Source organism: Temnothorax curvispinosus, unplaced genomic scaffold (assembly GCF_003070985.1).
Source record: "Temnothorax curvispinosus isolate PA1 unplaced genomic scaffold, ASM307098v1 QBEX01017816.1, whole genome shotgun sequence".
NCBI classification, from domain to species: domain Eukaryota; kingdom Metazoa; phylum Arthropoda; class Insecta; order Hymenoptera; family Formicidae; genus Temnothorax; species Temnothorax curvispinosus.
The window spans coordinates 766,563-788,171 of NW_020227596.1; the positions used below are offsets into that span (position 1 = coordinate 766,563).

Below are 21,609 nucleotides of genomic sequence, written 5' to 3' on the forward strand. Positions count from 1 at the left end.
CCTTCACAAAAGGTTTCAATTAAGGAAGTTACTCGGCACGGTGAAAAATGTCTAGTCGCGGTTGCCGGGCCCCGTGTATAGCTTTACAAATGTGCATTACGCGAGTGCATGGCAAATGCACCGGCGGATGCACACTGAGAGACCACTATATTCGAGCACGCGTTACACGCTGCGAGTACACGTGTATCACGTCCTGTATGCGGTGGGATGTGGGCCAATGGCGTCGGGCACAAGGGCGGCGATGTTATTTGATTATCGCGCCCTCGGCGTTGCCCGAGCGCTCCGCGCCGTAGATACCCGGCCGGGATAAAGGACGCGACCAACGATGAGGAATCATTACCGGGACGAATTTACGTTCGCTGCTTCAAGCACTGATGTGAAATGCAAGCGGCGTTGCAAGTGCGCGCGGAAGATTGTATCGGTAAGCGGACAATTCCTTCCGCCGCGCCGCGCCGCTATTCCAACTTCTCGTCACAAAAACGAGATAAAAACGTGATCAGCAGCACGTCGGTTCATTACATGTTCGAGACATATCATGCGAGCTATCACGGCTCCGATCGTGAATGAAAATTAATGGTCCAAGTTCCCTCGGCAAATTTCGCCGGCTCGGTGTAGTAATCGAGGGAAGAAGAGACATTCCCACGCCAGTGCCCCGCGACGCTGTAAAGCAGGTAATAATGCTTGGCTTGTCCAGTCTCATTAATTAATCCTCCACCGTGGAAGAAGAAAAAGAAACACCGGCGAGAGGCGAGGCGAGGCGAGCCGAGCAGACGGAGAGGGAGACGAAGGGAGAGGAAGAGATGGAACGATCTGCCTGCGCTCCTCCTCGGGATATCTGGTCGGGCCTGATCCATAAATACACTTCGCCGTGTTAATTCCGTGTGCCGACCAAGGGGCCGAGCAACTACCGGTATTAACCGAGTCCACGACACGCGGTTACACCACGAAGAGTAGTTGGAAGACGCGCGGTGGCGGCGGCGGCAGCGGGGCGGAGGGACGGGGCGGCGAGAAGGGGGATAATCTCGAGCTCGGCCGTCCTACGTTGGCTGCAATTTGTCTTCGGGCGTTGGATAAAACGTCAACGGCGGTGTGTTATTTGTAATTTGGATAACGGTATACCGCTGCCAGAATCGCGGAAGGCATTTGTCAGCCGCGGCTAGAGTCGCAGCTTTGAGGCGATACATCCATACACGTACACGTGCATATATGTATATGCAGGCCGCAACAATCATCCTAACATTTTGCCAAAAGCGCCGCCGTCGGCTCGCTTTTTCCATGACTTTTTGGGATTAGTGAGATATTAATCAAAGGTTGCTCCGTTCCGCTCCCATCAACCGTGTTAACGCCATTCGGTGAAGTTCGCGACAGGATTGCTCAACGATTTGATTAGGGATAATCGGTCTCCATCAACGTTGCATCGAAAAATGACAAAGGGTGTATAGGATTATATTCGAATCTTCAGTTTGGGGCCATGTGGCATTGACATGGGAAAGTAATTGTGGCAGAGACACGTAATTTTTGCGTTTTCCATTGATATATCGACAATGATTTCGACAATCAATTAGCGCACGCGCGGCAATCATTCATTAGTCTTTACGTTAAGTTTTTTTTTCGTATCCGAATGCATGATCTGTTAATTATTCGTCGCGACGATAATTAAAATTGATTCCTCGATGCGTATCGCGGAGGGAAGCAGTTGTTTGGTGCATTTGCATAATGGAAAAGTGTCGGAACAATAAAATTCCACATTCCATTAAGCTCCATGTGTGTGAGCGGCCGTTAGTAGCGGTGGTGATTCGGCATTTAGTTATTTTCAATCTGGCCGTGTGTGCGCGTGCGTGCTTGCCGCGTCGTCCAAGAGCAAAAATATTAACGAGAGTGCTCTCTCACAGAGCGCTCCGTCATCCTCGCAAATCTCCGCGTTGGCAAGACCGTAGACCACGTTGGCGCACAAGTCGTTTTGTGGGCCTCCTTTGACTCTCGCTTCCCTCTTCTCCCACTCTTCCGGGACGAATAAAACCGGGAGGCTGATGCTCGCGAGAGAAGAGGCTCTCGACCGATAACGATTAATTAAAATAGCATCCTCCCGTATGATGAGTGATGGTCGTCGCTGGTGGATGGTTATGTTCTTCAATTATCGCGCGAGTTATCTCTCGGGCGAGAGATAGCGAGACTCGAGAAATATTATTCGGTTTTCGCGCGTACGGGCTCGACATTTTCGCGTAGATGTATATAAAGCGCCGAGAGAATTCTCGTAAGCGTAATTTGGCGAATCTATCGGGCCGTTTCGAGAGAGCTGTATGTGCGGAGGAAGCCGGGGGTACATAGAGCGGCTGCGTGACCGTCGCGGTCGCCGCGGGTTGAGAGCACCGGCGCGGTTAACCGCGGCAACCGCAGCGACCGGTTCGTAGCCGCCTGTCGGCGCGGCGCGGTGCGGTACGGTAGAGTGTCTCGCTCGTCGGCGCTTTTCGCGGTATATTGCGCCCTTCCTCTCGCATTCTTACATCTTCGTCGCACTCTCGCGCGGTGCGGCTTCCTTCCAATTCTCCTCCACCATTCCGGTGAGCACCGAAGCCGAGCCGGGCTGAGTCGAGCCGAGCCGCGTCGGGGACACGTAGAGGTATCCAAGTTGCGAGCGAACACGCAAACTGGCAAGGCAAGGCAAGGCAAGGCAGGCAGGCAGGCAGGCAGGCAGGCGAGGCGGCTTCGCGTAAACCGCAGCCGACCAAGCGCGACCGACAGCTTCGCCAACACTCCGCGGCACTACCTTATATTCCTTCTCGCCCCGTGAAAACAAGATAAAGAGCCGGCCGGCGAGCTTGGCGGACGAGAGAGCGCGCGGTTGTGGACGCCCAGCGAGGAGGATAGACTCGTTCGGCGCGTACCGCATTGAATCGCGCAAAAAGCGCACGATTCTCGCGATAAACCGTGATCGCTGTACGTACGCGCGCGCGCGCGCGTCGCGCTTCGTCGCGTATTTATTATATTTCATTAGGGAAATGTTTCTCTCTCTCTCTCTCTGTCTCCTCTCTCGGTCTTTCGCGCACGTCGGGACGTGTCAGAGGAGGGACGAAGCGTCGCGCATACGCGTACGCGTATTATCCATCCCGCGTTCCGCGGAGCATGACAATGGGCTTTTCTAATCCTCCTTTGGATTAAGGGTCGAAAGCGGGGATGGTTGCACGACGCGGCGCGGTGAGGCGTGCAGCAGCGGCGGAGCGTATGGCGCGGTAGGGCTGGAGAGAAAGAGGAAGAGGGAGAGGGAGAGAGAGCTCCAGGTAATGGGATCGACGTTTCGTTATGTTACTTTTCCATTCTCATCCTCGGCCTCTATACTCTAGTCGTCCCGGCCTCCTTTCCCGACCCATCCCACGCAACCCTGACTGCACCCAGCCTTCGGTGTCTCGGTTCGTAGGATCCATCCAACAGCGCCCTCCATCTCCACCTCCTCATCCTCCTTCCTCCCTCGGGTCCGTGTTTTTCCTCGTGTGGCCCCCTATTTTTCATGTTTCGCTGCGGCTTCGCGTAGCACCTTTATTCAGTATAGGTACGTTCTCTCCGCGGAGGCTCGAGGGGACGAGCGAGCGAGATCCGCGCGGACGCCACGTATGCGCGTCATCTGAAAAAGTCGCCGCGCCATTGGCCGAGGTCGCGTTTTCATTCGACTCTTTGCCGCCGCCGAGTCGATCGGCCGCGCCAGACGGCGCCGCGATTGGCCAAGTGTCGGCTAGGCCGGCGTCGATTGGTCGAGGTTGCGATCACGACGGCACGGTCCACGCGGAGTCAGCGCCTTTACGAGGCGAGCGGACGATAGCGGCAATCAAGTAGGAAACTGCTTGGGACTGTGTGCCGCGCGATATTCACATAGGGGCACCCCCTTAGCACACACAATCGCGCGTACAGGATGGTACTCGCTACACACTCGCGCACACTCCTACACGTGTATACACACATACGCGCACGTATACGTGCTATACATATATATTCCGGTTATATCTCGTACGTGTGTGTGCGTGTATGCGCGCGCGCCCTGGCGTACGTGTATGTATTCTCCCCCTCTCTCGCTCTGTCGCTTTATGCGGAGCTACGTTGTATAGGGGTTGGGAAAACGGGTGGAGGCGCCATATTTGTGGTAGTGTGGGAAGTGAGGGAAATCACGAGTGGCGAGAGAGGCAGCCGGTCGACAAGCGGGGAAACGAGGCGCGGGGAAAAGCGCGACGGGGGATGGGGGCGCGGGGAGGAGGGGCGAAAGGGAGTTTACGCGGACATCCGTGTCAGCCCGGTGACGGCCATTTTGCGAAAAACTTTCGATTTGTTTGCACACGCCGTAGCGAACCCGGAGGAACGACTAATACCGACGCGTATGCTCGGCATGCGGCGCCTCCCTCCCCCGCCTCTCTCTCTCTCTCTCGCTCACTCTATCTCTGTCTATCCTCGTACTATACCGCGCGCCGCGCGTATCCGTCCGCGACTGAGAACTTTTCGGTACCCGATGGACCGGGCGTTTCTCCGCGCCAAGACTCACAAAAATCCAAGCCTGTAGTCGGAGCAAACTACTCGTAGTCGAGTACCTCCCAGCGGAATAACGACGCCGGGTAAGCAACGACTTTTTATTAGTCACCGTCTCTCATGAGATTGATACGCCGAATCGCTTAAATTCCGAGGGGCCGATCGAGCGCGAATATTGTTTGCGCGCGGTTCCGCGACGCTGTGTCGTCGTGGCGATAATGCCTTCACGTAGCTACGGCAGAAAGAAAAGAAAAAAAAAAGAAAAACCAGACGGCCGGTAATCGATGTCGATAAAGCATCGGTGAGTAAGAGGGAAAAGAGTGCCGAGTCACCTTTTTGCACGCTCGCTCGCGGAAAAGAACGAATTGGGAGCGCGACGGACGCGTTTCGCAATATCGTCGTAATGTCAAAGTGCCGCCGCTGCGCGCCGTGCGAAGTTGTCGCTCGGCGAGACGACAAAATCGGGGACGCCAGGCCGCTTTAATGACGATATAATTCCATTCCGCTGAAATTGCCATTCATCGCCGACGAGCGACGCGTAAAGGCAATCGTAAAGACTTGCTTGCGCGTGGACGATCGAAAATCACGACGAACATTCCTCGTTGGAAAGGAGCTCGATAAAACGGATCGACCGTACGTAAGAACAGTGGAGATATACGAGAAAGAGAGAGAGGGAGAGAGGGAGAGAGAAGGACGGACGGAGTTTGTAAGAGGGACGCGTAGAGCAACGTTTTAACGAGCCGTGATTTTCGTGCTCGCCTTTTCGAGATCCTTACGTAACGCGACTTAATTGCGAAGGAGCTATCGCGCCGGTTAATACGAGCGTGGAGGAGACGTCAGACGAGAGACATTCGAGGGGATGCTTGGTGGCTTTAAACGCGAAGTAGCGGGACCGTTGGGCCGCGGGCAGCGCGGGGCGCGGTGAGCGACGAGGGAGCGAAGCAGTGGGAGAGTCGACGATCGTGGAGAGGGAGGTTGCGCGGGGGAGGGGGAATACAGCGCGCTCTGGAGGGGAGAACGCGATCTCCCACCATCGGTCTATCCGTCAGTCGCTCCGTAGCCGCTCTCGCGAGAGGTTCGTCCGCGTCATTTGATTCTCGCGCGCTTTTATGACGCTCGTCGCGATTTTCTCGCGAGGAACTTCCGCAAGTGGGATCGACCGCGCTCCGCGGTCTTTCGAGCTTTCACGTTTTCGGCGGCGATCTCGTAGTCGCGATTGTGTGTGCGCGCGCGCGCGCCTGAACGTTGAATTCGCGCTCTTGGAGTAAACAACCGAGTGTGTGCAGTGTGCTAGCGTGTGTGACGCGCGTCAGTGTTGCCCGCGACGTTCGACGACGTTCGACGACGACGACGACGACGCCGCCGCCGTTTCCGAATCGAGGCGAGAGGAGGAGAAGAGGAGGCGGGAGTGAAGTAAATAGATCGCAATAAACGCGCGTGTGTCCGATAAGGAACGTGTGCTCTCGAGATCTTTCGGTGTGTTTCTCCGGCGCGGCGACAACGACGACGACGACGACGACGACGCGAGTTTCCCCTGCCTTACCGACCGAAAAAAGGGTAAGCCGCGACTCTCGCGTTGCGAAGCACAAAGAAAGGCGCGGACACGGCCGTCGAGGAGATCGAGTTGGCCTCCTCGCTCGCCTCGTCCCATCGTGCATCGGCTCGTCTCGGAGCGTCGTGCGTGACTCCGAATGAACGCGACGACCAGCCTCACCTGACCCGGCGAACCGAGAGACAGAGAGAAGGAGAGGCCGCTACCGACCAACCGACCGTTACTCCGCGCGAGTGCGAGAGAGAAGGTGTGACGTTTAAGCGCGGCCGATGAGACGGTAGTGACGGATGGATTGGTGCCGACCGCCGATGGATTTTCGGCGGGGAAACGGGGTGTTGCGAATCACGCTCGCGTACGCGTCGCACCGGAACGTAGCACGTCGTCGCGGGACGACACGTCATCGCCGGGAGTGCCGGTCATCTTCGTCTTCGTCGCGGCCGAGTGGTTCGACGCGCGTTACGAGCCTCCCGGGGGAAAGAAAGAATGAGAGAGAGAGAGAGAGTGGCCCTTTCCCTCCTCGGAACCGTCGTTTTACTTCTGTTATCGGTTGTTGCCCGTTGTGCCGTTTGTTGTTGTTTATTGTTGGTTCGCCGGGGCGCGCTCGTCGGAATAAGCGTGCCGACTGCCGCGCGCGCGACATGACGCGTCTCCGCTGAAGAGCAACGGAAAAGTCGCGTCTCCCGGCCAGTGCAGCGAGACACGTCGTGCAGCAGATACCTTGGCTTGGCGTACCTCCGTGGACGCATCGAGCGGGAAACCGCGCAGGAAGGATGTATCCCAGCGCCGGAATCAACGCAGCCGCCGTGGCCGCCGCTGCCGCCAGGCATCCGGTGAGTAGTAACGATTGTATCAATAACGTAACGATAATAATAATTATTATTATCGTGATAATCATAACTCTGATTGTTTGTTTGTTTGTTTTTGTCCCGGGATCGACGATGGCATTCGGCGTAGATAAACTGCGTAAACCGCAATTGTGTAACCATTAAACAGCCATCGGGTTTAATCGATGTAAATTCTCAGGCCGAATAAATTAGGCTGTGGACGCGCGCCTCTTGATCCCCCGCCGGAATGCGACCGATAACGGCGTCGACGACACGATGAGGCGGGTGATGTATATTTCGCGGAGAGCGAGTGCCGCGATCCTATCGCTGCTTCCGCCGGGATCGGATTAATCGGATTATAAACGCGGGAGATCGCGACGTCGAAGTAGGTTTTACTTCGCTCGCTCCGCGAAATGGCCGTCCCCCCTCCCCCCCCCCTGAGCGTCGCGTTCCTTTTTTCGCGAGACCGCGCCGCGAGTCTTCGGTCTATTTTACAGCACGTTGCATACTTAATGTACCGCCGCGACGCGTCACGTCGCGGCGCGGCGCGCCGGCGCGGACCGGCGCGGTCGTGCCACGCGCGCGCGGGCGATCTGATTTACGTGTGTAATTTACATCGTTGTTAACCCTGCTTAACCCGTTCCTCCTTGATCGCAGGGCGCGTTTCTGACGCCGCGCTCTCCCTCCCCTTTTCCCCCCTCTTGTTATCTCTCCGTCATCTTTTTACCGCTAAATGGATAAACACGCCGCATGATGACGATTTCTTTTTAGAGTGCTCGGAGCTGTCGCGCTCGATTGCGCTCCCGTTACTCCCGACTGCGCGATTCGCACCTCTCGTAACACGATCCGTCGTCATCGACGAATCCGGGCGGCCTCTCGAGTTTCGCCGTGTCGTCGCGTATACGCGGCGACGCTGACGAACGCAATCTCGGCATTCCGCGCTTCGCTCGGGTATATATCGGATTTCGGCCGCCCGCGGAAACTTACTTTCGTTAACGCACGTCGAGGGATCGTCGTGCGAGGAAATTCATGATTACCGGGCAGTTTCGAGGCGACGCGACCACGTGGGACGCACGTGTGACACGTTGCTCCAACTGTAACCGCATATACAATATAGTGCAATATAAATATCGCTAAATTGAATTTGCTCAATATACAACGCGTGCACGTGCACGTGCTTCTCCGCCGCGCGTCGAAAATTCGGCGGTACGAACGCGGAACAATCGCATTCGCCGTCGTCCGACGTTGGCCCCGCGGCCGTGCGAAAAGCATTTCGCCACGGCACGTCGAAATCGTTGATCCGTGAATCGTGCGAGCGAAGAGCCGTCCGTTCCGCGATGGACTCTCGGCGCTGGTCTGCGTTTAACGGCCCGGTCGAGATAATGGCGACTTGGTCGTCGCGCACGACTCGTGTCCAGCTCGCTCGGAGTCGCCGTTGCGTAGTCCCGTCACGTTCACACCGTTTCGCGGCTTTCTTTCTCGCTCGTCGGCATATAAACTTCCATCCGTCCGTTACAGGATATTAACACCTTTTTTTTAGTTTCGCCGGGACGCGCAACGCTCTTGCGTTAAAAACAAATACGCGCAGCGCCCGGCGCGTAAAAATCGCGGACAAACAATTTTTTCGCAACTCGCTAATCGAGTCAGTTAGTCGAACGTAACTCGAACGTGACTCATAGAAAAAGGTATCGCACGCATTTACCGATCATTGCGAATGACGATCGTTGTGACGCGCGAGATACTCGGACGTCACTTTGTGCCGGTGTCGATGACCTGAGAAAAGGGGCCTAGACGCGTAATGAGCAACGTAATGAGAGTTTCAGGAAAAGGGCCGACCCTAAATAATAACAGTAATAATATAGATGCACCAGAGTCGTGGTGAGGTAGGTCAGGTAATAAGCATGTAGAAAAATTCCCTACTAAAAAGATCAAGCTTTAGATTCTTTTGTACGTAGGATATCAATGTGTTTAAGATACACCTAAAGACTACATTGAAATTTTTCTTTCGATTTAATTTATCGTCTATTATATATGTATCTTTGAGGTGTCTCTTCCAAAGTTAAGATATCGATAGCGACTAATATTTACTTACAATTAGCGACTAGAGTTGTCGAGCTGATCTCGACTTTTTTCTATCTAATATTACGATTCGTGCATGTTAAGCCCCCACGTACATACTTGCGTTCAGTGCTGAACCCTATTCTCGAATTCAGTGCTAAACTTTATACGAGAGTGCTTCCTATATCTAACAAGCATATTCCTTCGCGTTTCGAGAGCCTGTATCCACCCCTGAAATATTTTTCGCGTAAACGACACCCCACGTAATCGAATATTACGGAGCTGAAGCGTAGGTAGGGGGCGAAGGGACGATGAGCTATCCATAACTCTACGGGAAAGGACGGACGGTGGTGCGAAGTGCTAACGTTAGTTAGTAGGGTACACGTTGCGAACGTCAACGGGCAGGCAGACGGGCGTCGTTATACGTGCACCCGTACACACGCGCGTATTAGAGAGACCGGACCTCGCCGCGTCGGGTTTACTACCTTCCTGTAAACTGCACGTTGGCGCACGTTTGCGCAGGACCCCCAATTCGGTAAATATTGATACTTTTAATCGGTCTGTTTGCGCCGACACGCTGTTCAAACGCGTCCGAATGTGCACAGCTGAAAAAACGCGGCGACGCGCAACCGGTCGGTCGCGCGGGGCGCGCTCCTTTCCCTTCTCGTCGTCTTCGCCTTCTTCATTTTTAATTCCTCCTCGTCGAGGCGCGACGCGTCGAGATTGCTTAATTAGTAATATGTTAATTACAGCTTACGCAAGACTGGCTCTCATAAGAAATTGCGCGTAGCACAGGAAGCTCGGAGATACTTCTCTAACGATCGTGCTACTCGTGTTTGATCAGATACCCGAGGATTCCTTAAGTGTCTGGAAAGTCACGCGATTTTAAAAGCTATATCTCGTAAATGTTGAAAATTGGAATTTTTTTCACCGATAAACACAGATCTCGGCTACCGCGGTGGGATTAATTGAATCTGAATCCTCGCGTTGCCGCGATCCACGCGTATCGGTGATATACAGTGATACCTACGCGCAACGTTGAAATTCGACTCGGCGAAATTACAGACCGAGGCCGCGCGCGATAAATGCATGCACGATGCGATGCGGATATTCCAAAGCGGAGCTGGGGCAAGGGCCGCGGACTCATTCGGGCCGATTCGGTCTGCCCTGTCCCGTTCCCGGTAATTGCTTGTATTAAAATCCGAGATCTAAACTGACGCGTACACGCGGTGAATCGCGGCGCGTTACGCTCCGCCGCGCCGCGCCACGTCGCGCGCGCATCGCTCGGAAATATGGAATCACGGTGATATCTTGAGCGTCACGTCGTCCATTATGCCGATGCGGCCAGTAAATTTCACGCATTATACTCCCATTATACGTTTCCTGGCCGAGCCGGATCGCGATCTCGTGCTCTCGCCCGACGTAATTACACGGTGCCGCGCCGCCGAATGGATGGAGGAACTCCGCGGCGGGATACGTATGTATGCGCCGCCGCGTCACGTCTTCACGCGTGTGCGTCTGCGTGTGCGTGTGCGTGCGCGCGTGTGCGCCAGCCGTGCGGCGAGCAGCGACGGTTTTAATTTCCACTTTCCTTACCTACGCTTTCTCCTTCCCGTGGTGGTTTTATGGCGCAACGGCCGTGCATCTGCCGACGCTAACGCGTAACGCGCGAGGCGTTTACCGATTTTATCGCGAGACGTCTGTATTTACTTTTAGATACAATTACACGTTAATGCGCGGCGACCGGCGTAGGAAGCGGTTTCGCGTGATACACGCAATCGATGACGGGTCGAGTGAGATACCCTTTTTCCTCTCCTCTCTCCCTCCTTCCCCCATCCTGATCAACACGCTCGATATGACGAGCGATCCGTCCCGTGCCTTTTTGTTTCGTGTCGTTCCGTTTCTTTGCTCAACGATATGCTTTACGACGTAATAAATAATAATCGCTACCGCTGATGCGCGGCCCGAGAGAAAAAAAAAACACGTGTCATGATGATTAAATATCTCGCTGGGCTGTATAATTAGTCGATCGGTGCGATGCGGTCTCTAGAAAAGTCTGACGCGCCACTTCCGTCCGCAGGTGTTCGCTGAGCATGTGAATGAAATGAATAGACGACAGCTCTGCAGATATTCCTAGCTCTACCTGCCGAAATCTCCATGACGATAATCGGACACGAGACCTTCTCTAGGATATTTATTCTCCTAAACCCTCGTGAATTGGTCCAATAAAAGTTTGAAGGAAGTTGAGAAAGCTTTACCTATTAGGTTTCCGCGATTATTTTTAATTTGGCTACCTTTCGTTTTCCGCACCCTTAAATTCTTGAATGGATCCTAATCGTCTTTGTCGTTCCATTCTGACCTGAGCACAAATTTTTGTGCCATGCCGCTGTGAGGATATAATTTTACTGCTAGTCCGGTCAGTTTTTCTATTTAAAAATAAGCTCGCTGTAGAAATTTCTCTTTAAGGAAGAGTGTTCATTTCACACCTGTTATAGAAACGGTATTTGAAAGGATACTTGCTGCAATTTTGCAATTACGCATAAAGTGGCGAATACGGCTTGTGTACTTGAATCTCCGAGTAAAAAGAGGAAGAACGAAGAACTCCGGAGAAAAAGAGGAGAAACTTCGAGGAATCCTCGTCGAGAGATCCCTGCGGGCCTATTCGTACATGAGAATGGCACTAATTGGCATTAGATCTGGTGGTTTGTCAAGTTGTCTCCTCACCTTCTTTTTTTCTTTCTTTTTCGTCTCCCACTGTTTTCATGTTGCACAGTACGCCATATAGAGTAATCTCGTGTCCGAGGTTTCTATTTCGTAATCACGTGTCTCTGCCTTTGTCCCTTTCTTTCTTATTTTTTGATCTTTATGCGTAATAGAAAGTTCAGATTTTACTACCGGGTAAATTTCTGACTGAAAAATTAATAGGATCTTAAAAGAGATAAAAAAGTATCAGTGTATACTGATCTCACTCATTTGGGTAATGAAGAATAACATCTTAATTTATCGTTCGAGAGTAATATTTCGATCTCGTATTCATGCTCGCATAGAAAATATGTTAAATATTGAAGTCTTATCTTTTGCATCAAGCGTATTTTCCGTTATTTATGGATCTCGTGGTTAATTTTGAGTTGTTGATTCCTCCTTAGTGATATCGTCGAGAGTGGTCATTATTTATTGCAACTTTCCAGTCTTTAGCATCATCTATCTTTATAACTGAATTTCAATTTAAAATGGAAACTAAGTCTGGTTAAAATTAGCTAGAGAATTATTTTATCTGTTTTTCAAGTTTATTTTTTCTTAAATTATATATTGAATATTTATATAAGGAAAGATTTATTAAAAATATGCAATTTAAAAAAGTATGCGATAGATTGGCGCGTATCGCTAGCTGTTGTACAATAGTTATCGGTCTTTTGACCCCCACGGTTCGATTTCTCAACGGACGGGAATACGAGAGCGCCCAAGTGGGAACGGAAGAGAGGTCGTGACCGTGCGACGACACCGTCGTTTCTCCCTGCGGCCAATCATCTTACAACCCGGACGAATGGGGAATCGGCACGTAAACGCCAACGGAATTATTCACCGCTAATGGGAAGATGAATGCCATGGATAAATTTGAGGCCGGGTACTACTACCTGGTCATTAGACGTTCGCTACGGTCGCTACGGATTACGTCGGAATAATCGAGTTTATTAGCAAGCGCGTTTCTCTTAGCTTATTTCTCTCTCTCTTCCTCTCACTGTCGACACGATGCTTTTCCGAAATGCGAACCATACCGAATGGTAAATGGCGAGGATCCACTTCTGTTACAAACCTGAACAAATCCGCAAAATTACAAACGGTCGCGAGAAGACTTTACCGGAAAAAGTCGAGGACTTATCGAGTATTGTTCGCAACCCCTGGGAGTTCATAATTGAAACGAACTAGCTTCGATGTTTGTCGAGACGCTTGGTTTCACGAGAATGGCGGAAGATTAGCAGTACCATTTTCAGGAACGTTAACGCGAAGCTTGTATAAAGAGACGTGAATCGCGTCGAGTGTACAATGAATAATGGTGGTGGGGACCCTACGAACGATCGAACGACCCTTACGTTTCTTCCCGTATCTTCTCCCCTGTCACGTAACACACGAGTGGACGAACATCCCTATTATTTTCTACGAGATCGTCCGTGACCACCCCGATCGTCGTGAGCTCCCTCTTCGTGATCGCCCGTAATTTTTCGGCGAGGCGAGGCAAGGCGCTTCTCGACCCCTCGAGGGCTTCTGGGCGTTAAGCCGAATTAACATAAGAGAGTGTGTGCAAACACGGAGAGTCAGTGGAGCGAGGTGGAAGGCAGCAGGAGACATAGTCGGGAGAAGGAGGAGGCGGCGGAGAAGGGGAGGGAGAAATGAACGGAAGGAGGAGAGGAAAACACGATGGGAACACGTGTCCCACACGGAGATAGTTAATTACTCGTTTGTGCCGCGCTGGGTCGGAGTCATCTGGAAGTGAGATGGTGTGCGGGTCGGGACGAGTATCGTGCGGCATGGACGGAGAAAGAAGACATATTGGGTGGAACGGGAGAGAATACACATATATACACGCGCGGATGGAAGAGACAGAGAGAGAGAAAGAAAGAGCGATGCGGGGTGCGTGACGCGACGCGGGCGAGAGAACGAGACGGTGCGCATTCCTGTTTCATCGGACCGTTGAGACCCGTGCTTGTCACGGAGGTGGGGTGGGCGGTTGTGGTGCATGGCTGTGCGCGCGAGGGGGAAGACGAAAAACGAGGATGAGGTTAATGATATACACGCTGGCTACCGTATACTACCGTCTCGAGCTCGTCCGTGGCTACCATCTTTCCGTTTTTTCCTTTTTTTTTTCTCTCGTCGCTCTCCCGCGCGCTCTTTGCTTCTCACTTTCTCCGCTTAACATCTCTTATACCCACTACGACTTCTCGTATTTTACATAATTGAGATAATACCGTCAGCGTAATGTCGTTGGTATTTCTCAGACAAGAACAGTAGACGTAAAAATTGTTCTTTAGTCCCGCCGCTAAAAGAGTAACGGTTTTTTTCTTTGATACACGAGGCGCTAAGAAATAGGAGAAGTGGTTCCGTAAAGAGTTCTATTTCGGGTATGTCACAGATAAAATAGAAGGATAAAATCGGGTCGCAGTCGGGATCTACATTAGCTGTAGCTTGTTCGCCAGATAAAGGCTGGCACTCTTAAAAACGCCCGGTCGACCGTCGAGCGATAGCTTCGATAATGGCTTGACAACCCGGAGACACGAGGGAGACATTCTTTTCTCCTCCCCATCCAAACCGCTTCGCGTTTGTTTCGTTTTTCAGCTCATACTCGATCGCCGGAGCGAGGAAACGAGTCCCGCGACGGTCATCTCCCTGTCTCTCTCTCTTCACCGAGCTATATTGGCAGAAAAACAACTAATACGAAAACAGAAGTTTGGAGTAGATGGAATCAAATGCAGTTAGTTCGTGATTGGCCCGTTTCATGGTCGTTTCGAACGAATAAAAAGATATTCTTCACATTTCTTACGATCGTACAATATGTAATAGTATATTCTTATGTCTTTCTCTCCGATTTCCTAGAACGTATACCCCTTATCATAAAAATTCTCCTTTTATCTACATATTTTTTTCTGCAATCTTTGCATTCTTCACGAAACGTTTTATCTTCTCATTTTCACCGGGAACAATCGACTGTCATTTTCAATTCGCCCGACGGCGCGCGTTATGACTCAGCGCGATCGTGCATTTATGATCCGCAAAACGGATGGTCGGGGACGCTCACGAGAGCGGCGCCGATTAGAATCGCAATTTAGATGCTCTCGAGAGATGTGGCCGCGTGCTCGGATTTCATTGCCTCGATGCACACTCCCTCGTCGCACGAGGGGGAGGCAGACAACAACAAGGGGTGCCGCTCGTCCTTCACCCTCCGCCTTCCATTCTCCCGGTTGTCGGCGTGGATAACGAGATTATCGTGAAAGGGAGTGGTAAGAGAGTGGTGGTTGTCCTCGTCCTTAGAAATTTCATTTTGACGTTACTGGCTACGCCGTGATGCGCGGCGCGTCGTAAAAAAGACGAAGGGGAGAAGGGGGAGGGTAAGAGCGGTATCAGCCCCAGGAGATCGAAAGGGACGACATTGTCGCGAGTGTCGAAAGCAAGAGAGGTCGGTAGGCAGGTACGGTACGATCCCATCAGCCCCTCCTTTTCGTCCCTGACTCCCGCTCCAGCGTTCAGTTTGGCGGTAATTATAACATATTCCCTCGATCTCTCCCCTTAATCCCGAGGGAGACGACCCTCGTGTTACAGATTCCCCATTGAATATCGCGCGACGCCCTCAAGGACCGTTGATGCTGCGAAAGGCGCGATGTCATCGAGAGAAAGAAAAGACCATCATTCGACGATCGTAAAGTCGTTATTAAAAGTTTTCAGAGAAGATGCGCGATATTAAATTCGCAGCGTTTATTCATTGTCTTCACATTTTCGCATGCGTGCCGTGAGATAACTGTCCCCGTTGACGATGTTGAACGAATGTTCTGCAGGCGCTGATAGAATCACTTTATAAAAAAATTAGAGAGAGAGAGAGAGTGAGGGAGAGAGAGAGAGAGAGGAAGAGAGTGACGAGAGCGTTTCACGTAAGGGTGAGCTGCTCCGCCGCGCCGGGAGGAGCAGCTCGTAAAAGGGCGTCACCGTGAACGGCAGGCAGGCAAGCAAGCAGGCAGGGGGTAGAGACGAGAGGGTGAGAACGGGGTTTATGACTGTAACAGATTAGGTGACCGAACTGCCAGGGTGGCTCCCGCCGTGCTTCCTATTATCGCCAGAGCTTTTGTAACACCGTCGCTTTTGTCGATGCCCTCTGCTCTCGCTTCCACCGGCAACCAAGCGTACCAGACGGTGAAAGGGAGACGAAGAGATAGGAGAACGAGGAGAGTGAATGGTCGTTCCAGGGAGTTGGGAGAGACGACGGTAGCGGGCCACGACAGTTGGCCGATATTTAAGCTCCCTTTGTGCCGTTAAAGTACCACGCGCGGCTCATTCGCGCAGTTCGACGGAGTTTTCTCGTCGCGCTTTTATCTATCGTCGTAGTTTTTCTCTTCTCTCTCTCTCTTTCTCTCTTCTCCCCTCTCCTTCTCTCTCTTTCAACGAGATCGAGATCCATGGTCGAGGGTAGGAAATGCGGAGGAAGAAAAGACACGAAATCTCTCTTTCTCTCTTCCAGATTCAACCAGTAATTACCTGGTCTACTCGGAACGGCCGAATCATAGCTCTCGGCTCTTTGTTTGTCCGCGGCTTCTGTTCGCTTAATCTTTATTCCTACCGGTTTTTTTATACGCTCTTTTTCCTCGTTCTCTCGTCCGTCTGTTATCTCGTGTTTCACCTCGAACCTGTCACGTCTGACATTTTCTTTTTACGGCGCGCGACGTAGTATCCGCGAAAGTATATGGTATAACAACGGTTCTTAACCTTTTGACTTCTGTGTGCACGCCCATTGAATCACTACTGCCGGAGTTCCGAAGAACCGTACCGCGGTGTGTTTGGGGCATATTCTCTTTATCATTATAAATTTATCGCTGCATGGATGCAGTAATTTTGCGATTTATTTTCTACATTTTTGCACACTTTACTCGTTTGTTTTGTTGAAACGTGTAACACGATTTCCTGCATAATACCGATGTAAGGGAATATCAACTTTGAGAGAGAGAGCGAGGACAGTCACTTTACATTCGCCAACGGCGAAACGGAGTCTATAAACGTCAGCGTCCGCGTGTTATTAAGTTAAGTCTTCTGCGCAGCGATCTCTGGCGCGCACAGCTGGTCGTCGTCGTGATCGTAGTTACCGCGTCGTGTGTATGCGAGATGCCATGCAAAGCATTCGTGTAAATACATTCGGGCTTGAGAGAGGTAGAGAAAGAAAGAGAGAGACCAGAGAGACGAGCGAAGAGACTACGTATAGATATGAGACGAGAGACAGAGGGTAGCATTTATTCATGTATCCAGCGGCGTGCCAGTGTGACGTTATTTTACGAGAGCGTCGATCGTATCGCCTTAATTGCTCGACGGGTTAAACTGCCGCGCGGTCGCCTCTTATCGAGCGATCTGCTCGAATGCGTGGCCTGGCCTGCCTGTGTCGGGACTCGGGACCGGCACGGAGAATCGTGCGTACACGCGTCAGGTGTTTTCAGCTCCTTTCACGTCATCGTGAGTTACGTTATAGATACATCGTAGTTATGAGCGAATTGACGCACATAAAAGAATATTTTGTGGACGCACTGTTGGAGGATAGGCGCCGACACCGTTACCACCTTCTTCCGTGAAATAACGTTTTGACACGATAGTTTTATTAGCCGTTCTACATACGCTAACTCTGCTCGTTACCTCTCGCGAAAGAAATTTAAGTAAATGGCCTGGCAAATTATACGATATGATTATACGTTAACTGTATAAGAGCCTCAATGCGTTACAGCAGATGTGCTCGCCTCTTGAGACCTCTCGGATCTTAATATTCCCGTTTTCTGATATTAAAGAAGCCTTCGGCTTCATTGTTCCGTTTATTTATTTCAGATATGTCTATTTGCGCTTTTTCACGCGGAACGATGCACGGTGGGATCTACCGTAACGTGTGCACGAAGATCGCGCGAATCACACCGCGAGAAAGCTGGATATAACGCGCCGGTAATGGTTAACGAGAGTAGAACAAAATGCATGCGCCGGTGGCGGCGCACCGCAATTTCAGCATACCGAAGAATTACGAGCGCGAGAATCGTCTCGTCTCGTCTCGTCTCGTTTCGTTTCGCGATAGAGAGACTCGCTTTCGCGCGCCGCGCGCGCTATCATTATTCTATGCATTATTTATGTCATTCCCCGTGTGCCGAGTACAATGTGGGTCTACGAATCAAAATGCATTGCTTATGCAAATAGCGGTCGTGCCCCGCAGTCTCGGGATGAATTCGCAGTCTGCTACGGGGAATAATCATAATGATCAATAAGATACAACCGCTCGTACACCTGTCTCTCTCTCTCTCTCGGTTTCCCCTTTCCCCCCTCTCTTTCTCTCTACACCTCATGCAAATCTTGAAGCGTATTGTCTGGCGATATTAAGGGAATTGTTATCGCGTTGCATAATTTCGGTATTCGATCGTGCTTGGGTTTGCTTGAGTTCGTTTGTTCGACAATCAGTTTGTTATACACCCAACATCGATTTCTGTATTGTTTTTCGCCTAATTTCCCGCGAAAATTGTAGAAATTACGTAACTTAAGCTCATTACCGTCGATCGTGGTCATTTCGTGCGCGATATTACGGCTGTTCAAGGAATTCCGATTGTACGGTGCTTAAACCGTTATAAGATAAATCATGTTTTTCCCTACTCTCTCCACCGCGCGCGATATTTCGATGATATTTCGCGACCAGCGGCTCTCTACGGAATAACGGAATAACGGAAGGTGGTAGAGAGAGGTTCGCTTATAGGGCGAACGCGGTCGGTTCTGGTCGTCGGGTGGTTTTGGAATCCGCGCCACGAGTCGGTGGTTTTGCGGTGGGGCGAAAACCGCCGACCCTCTCGAAGCTCTTCCCGGCCGTTCTCCCTGTTTGCGTCGTCCTTTCGCGTAATCCCACCATGGTTTAGCGAGTTTCTCACAAGAGCCTCTAAGTAAAGCGGACGAGTGCGCACGGCCACCAACTCTCGAAACTACCGTCTCTTTGATTAGCACGGTATATCAGGTGCTTCGATTGATACAGGCAGCTGTTTCTCTCGAATATTAAGTTAGAAAAGACACTGGTTAAAAAACTCTTATTTATTTTTTTGCAAGAGAAACGAGTTACAGTGAAATCTGTAATAATAGCTTTGAAGTTAAGTCTTTTAACGAGTTGGTAAATCGAAATAAATCTAAAATCTTTAATTATATTATGTAACTGGGGAACGCGAGAACAAATTTAAAATATTCGGAGCGTAATATATACATTGCAGCATTTCCGTTTTAGTTGCGACCCTAATGCGAGCACAATGCCCGTTTACCGTAGCTCGAGATGAGCAAATGTTCTTGGCACTTGAGCGCGCGCGTGCCTTGTGTTTGGTTACGGGCTTGATCACAGACGGGGACATCGTAGAGAGCAGTTAACCTGTCCGATAATACGTGCCGATAATCAGGCATCTAGTGGATGACGGACGGCGGGATCGATGGAGCTAACGTAATTAGACGCAGTGATACGCGCCACTTAAGCGTACTTGAGTGGCTGCAAACGCAACTGATTGGTCCAGTTGCTGTTAACGTTAGGACGTAACACAGCGTGGCCGACTTGTCGTCTCCTCTCCTCCCCCTTCTCTCTCTCTCTCTCTCCTTTCCTCTTTGACGGCCGAAGAGACAGGGTGACCGTAAACGACGATGTCGCCCCATAGTCGGCTTTAACGAACGTCCATTGAGCGGCCTCCTCGCTCCATTGAGTTGTCCGCGATAATATACTGCAAAACGGTAATCCGGTATCTGCCGGGATGTATTAAATGTCGCGCGAGACTCGAAAACCAATAAAAGCGCGATCGTGCCGATCGTTGCGCTTTAATGCCAATTCTTGTTCGTCGTTATCCGGCCCCGGCTATCGTTTTCACGGGGTTGTCGGACCGATAACGCGCTATTTGAATACCGCCGGCGCAAACGCGCGCACGCTGTATTGCCGATGGCTCTCGATCGCGCGGAATAAAAAGCGCGGCGCGGCGCGGCGTGGAAAGAGGGAACCCGAATGATGATGCGGGAGAGAGGAGGCTATCGGATAATTAAATCGGCCGCGGCACGTAAAGGACACTGATTGACGTGCGCGACGGCTACGTTCTCTCATTATTATTCGTCGAAACGACATAATTCGCGCGCTTCGCTTTTCGACGGACGCTAACCGTGTCGCTCGGCGGGTGTGTTGCTTTTCCGTCTCGCTCATCGATGCGAAAGGCCATCACTATATCGTCATTCCGTTCGTTGAACATTAAAACGATGTGAATATTTCAAGAAAATATCGGCAAGATGCTGTTGTGTGTTTATCATGTCAGATAAATTACATACTATTACTTTCGACATTTCCATATGTATTATGTATGTATGTAGATGTGTTTTTTTGGCTATATCAGTACAAATAATTTACAATAAATAAATTATATAAATCTGTTTTACGAGTGGTGTCCGTATCTCGACAGACTGATATTCTTAATTCATATCGATCTATTGACAGAGCTGATAAACGGAACTACCGGAAAATACCAAGCAGTTACATTTTATTCTGACGTCTGCTATTTTGTCCCACGGGCGAAAGCTGATAAATTAATTGGATTGACCATCGTGACTTGTCGCATACAAATCGGATCAGCGATTCCATTGCGATCAGCTATTTGCCAATTTGCATTAACTCTACTCTTCCGTCCTTTAATAAGATAGATGAGAGAATCTACTCGCATTACGTCGCATTTAAAAGTCACTTGCGAAAGATGAGCGTATATACGCGTACGTATATGTGTTTCTGGATGTGTATATACGTTCGCAGATAACAAGCAAGCGAGCGAGATACACGGTGTTGTCTGGTATGATTCCGTCGAGCTTGAGCCGTTTAAAGATATTGCACACCTGGCGCGCAAATCCTCGGCGTAATTCGAATATACATGTGCGATAATGCGTCGGGGAGAAGCCCTTTGCGAAGCCGTAAAAATTAATAAAACACGCTGCGGTGACTACTCGCAGCTACGAGGCTTTCCGAGGACTACGTTAAAGTATATCGATTTACGTGAGATCGAATTTTTCTTTGAAATATTACTCGCTTATCACTTATCACAGTAAAATATTATACAATTTAAAAGCATGTTGTAAAAAGTAAAAGAAATCCTAACGAGACAATAACAAACGATTTTTAAAAATGAGATTAAAAATTAATAAATCACAAACAAGGAAGTACTTAGCGTTTTCTGAGGTATTATATATTACATGTATATAGTAGACCCCCCGGGCCCGGTATCCACACGTGTGACTCATTAGCGCGGCAACGCGACCGAAAGTTGATCTTTATTTTACGAGTTTTGGCACGATTTTCATTACGCGATCGCGATCGCCGGCGATTCGTTAGCGACCTCCCGCTCGCGCTCCAGCACGAAACGTCGCGATTCCGGAGCGGCATTCCTCGGCCGGCGCGGACTAGACTAGAGATCGCACGATGCGGGAGAACGATCGGACGGAGGGAAAAGAGAGAAAGGGAGAGGGAACTATATTCCGGCTTTTACGAGGCCATAGTGGCGTATCCGTTTTGCGGGGCACGACGTGCAAAACGATCGATAACACGCTCGTAACGTTATTACCAACAGGTATACGGAGGCGGGTAGCACTGGTACTACCGGCAATAATGTGGCTTTTACGCTTGTGGACGCGCGCTGATACAGCAACCACCAAAGTCACTCAGATTTTACTACAGCACATGCCCCGCGACAAAAAAGTAGCGTATCCTGAAATATCTAATTAATTGGGATAAATATAATTATAATTGGCATAAATATAAATATAATTCAGTTATATAAATCAAATTAAGGATCGTTCTTGACGTGATATACTGGTTTAAATTATTACTAAAGTTGTTTCTATTCTGGCAGTTATATTATGGCGATTATAAGTTTGACTCTTAAGCTTGAAGCATAATAGTGA

The 21,609-nt window shown here is 50.5% G+C and overlaps 1 protein-coding gene across 5 annotated transcripts in view; it reads left to right on the forward strand.

The window, feature by feature from the left end:
- The first annotated feature begins 6,527 nt into the window (after positions 1-6,527).
- Positions 6,528-21,609, forward strand: part of LOC112467781 (protein groucho-like) — a 65,379-nt gene continuing 50,297 nt past the window's right edge. For all 5 annotated transcript variants that reach the window (XM_025036584.1, XM_025036587.1, XM_025036583.1 and 2 more), the window contains exon 1: positions 6,528-6,891. In XM_025036584.1, coding sequence (XP_024892352.1) covers positions 6,832-6,891 — 60 coding nt within the window. In that variant the 5' untranslated portion in view covers positions 6,528-6,831. The remainder of the gene's footprint in view (positions 6,892-21,609) is intronic.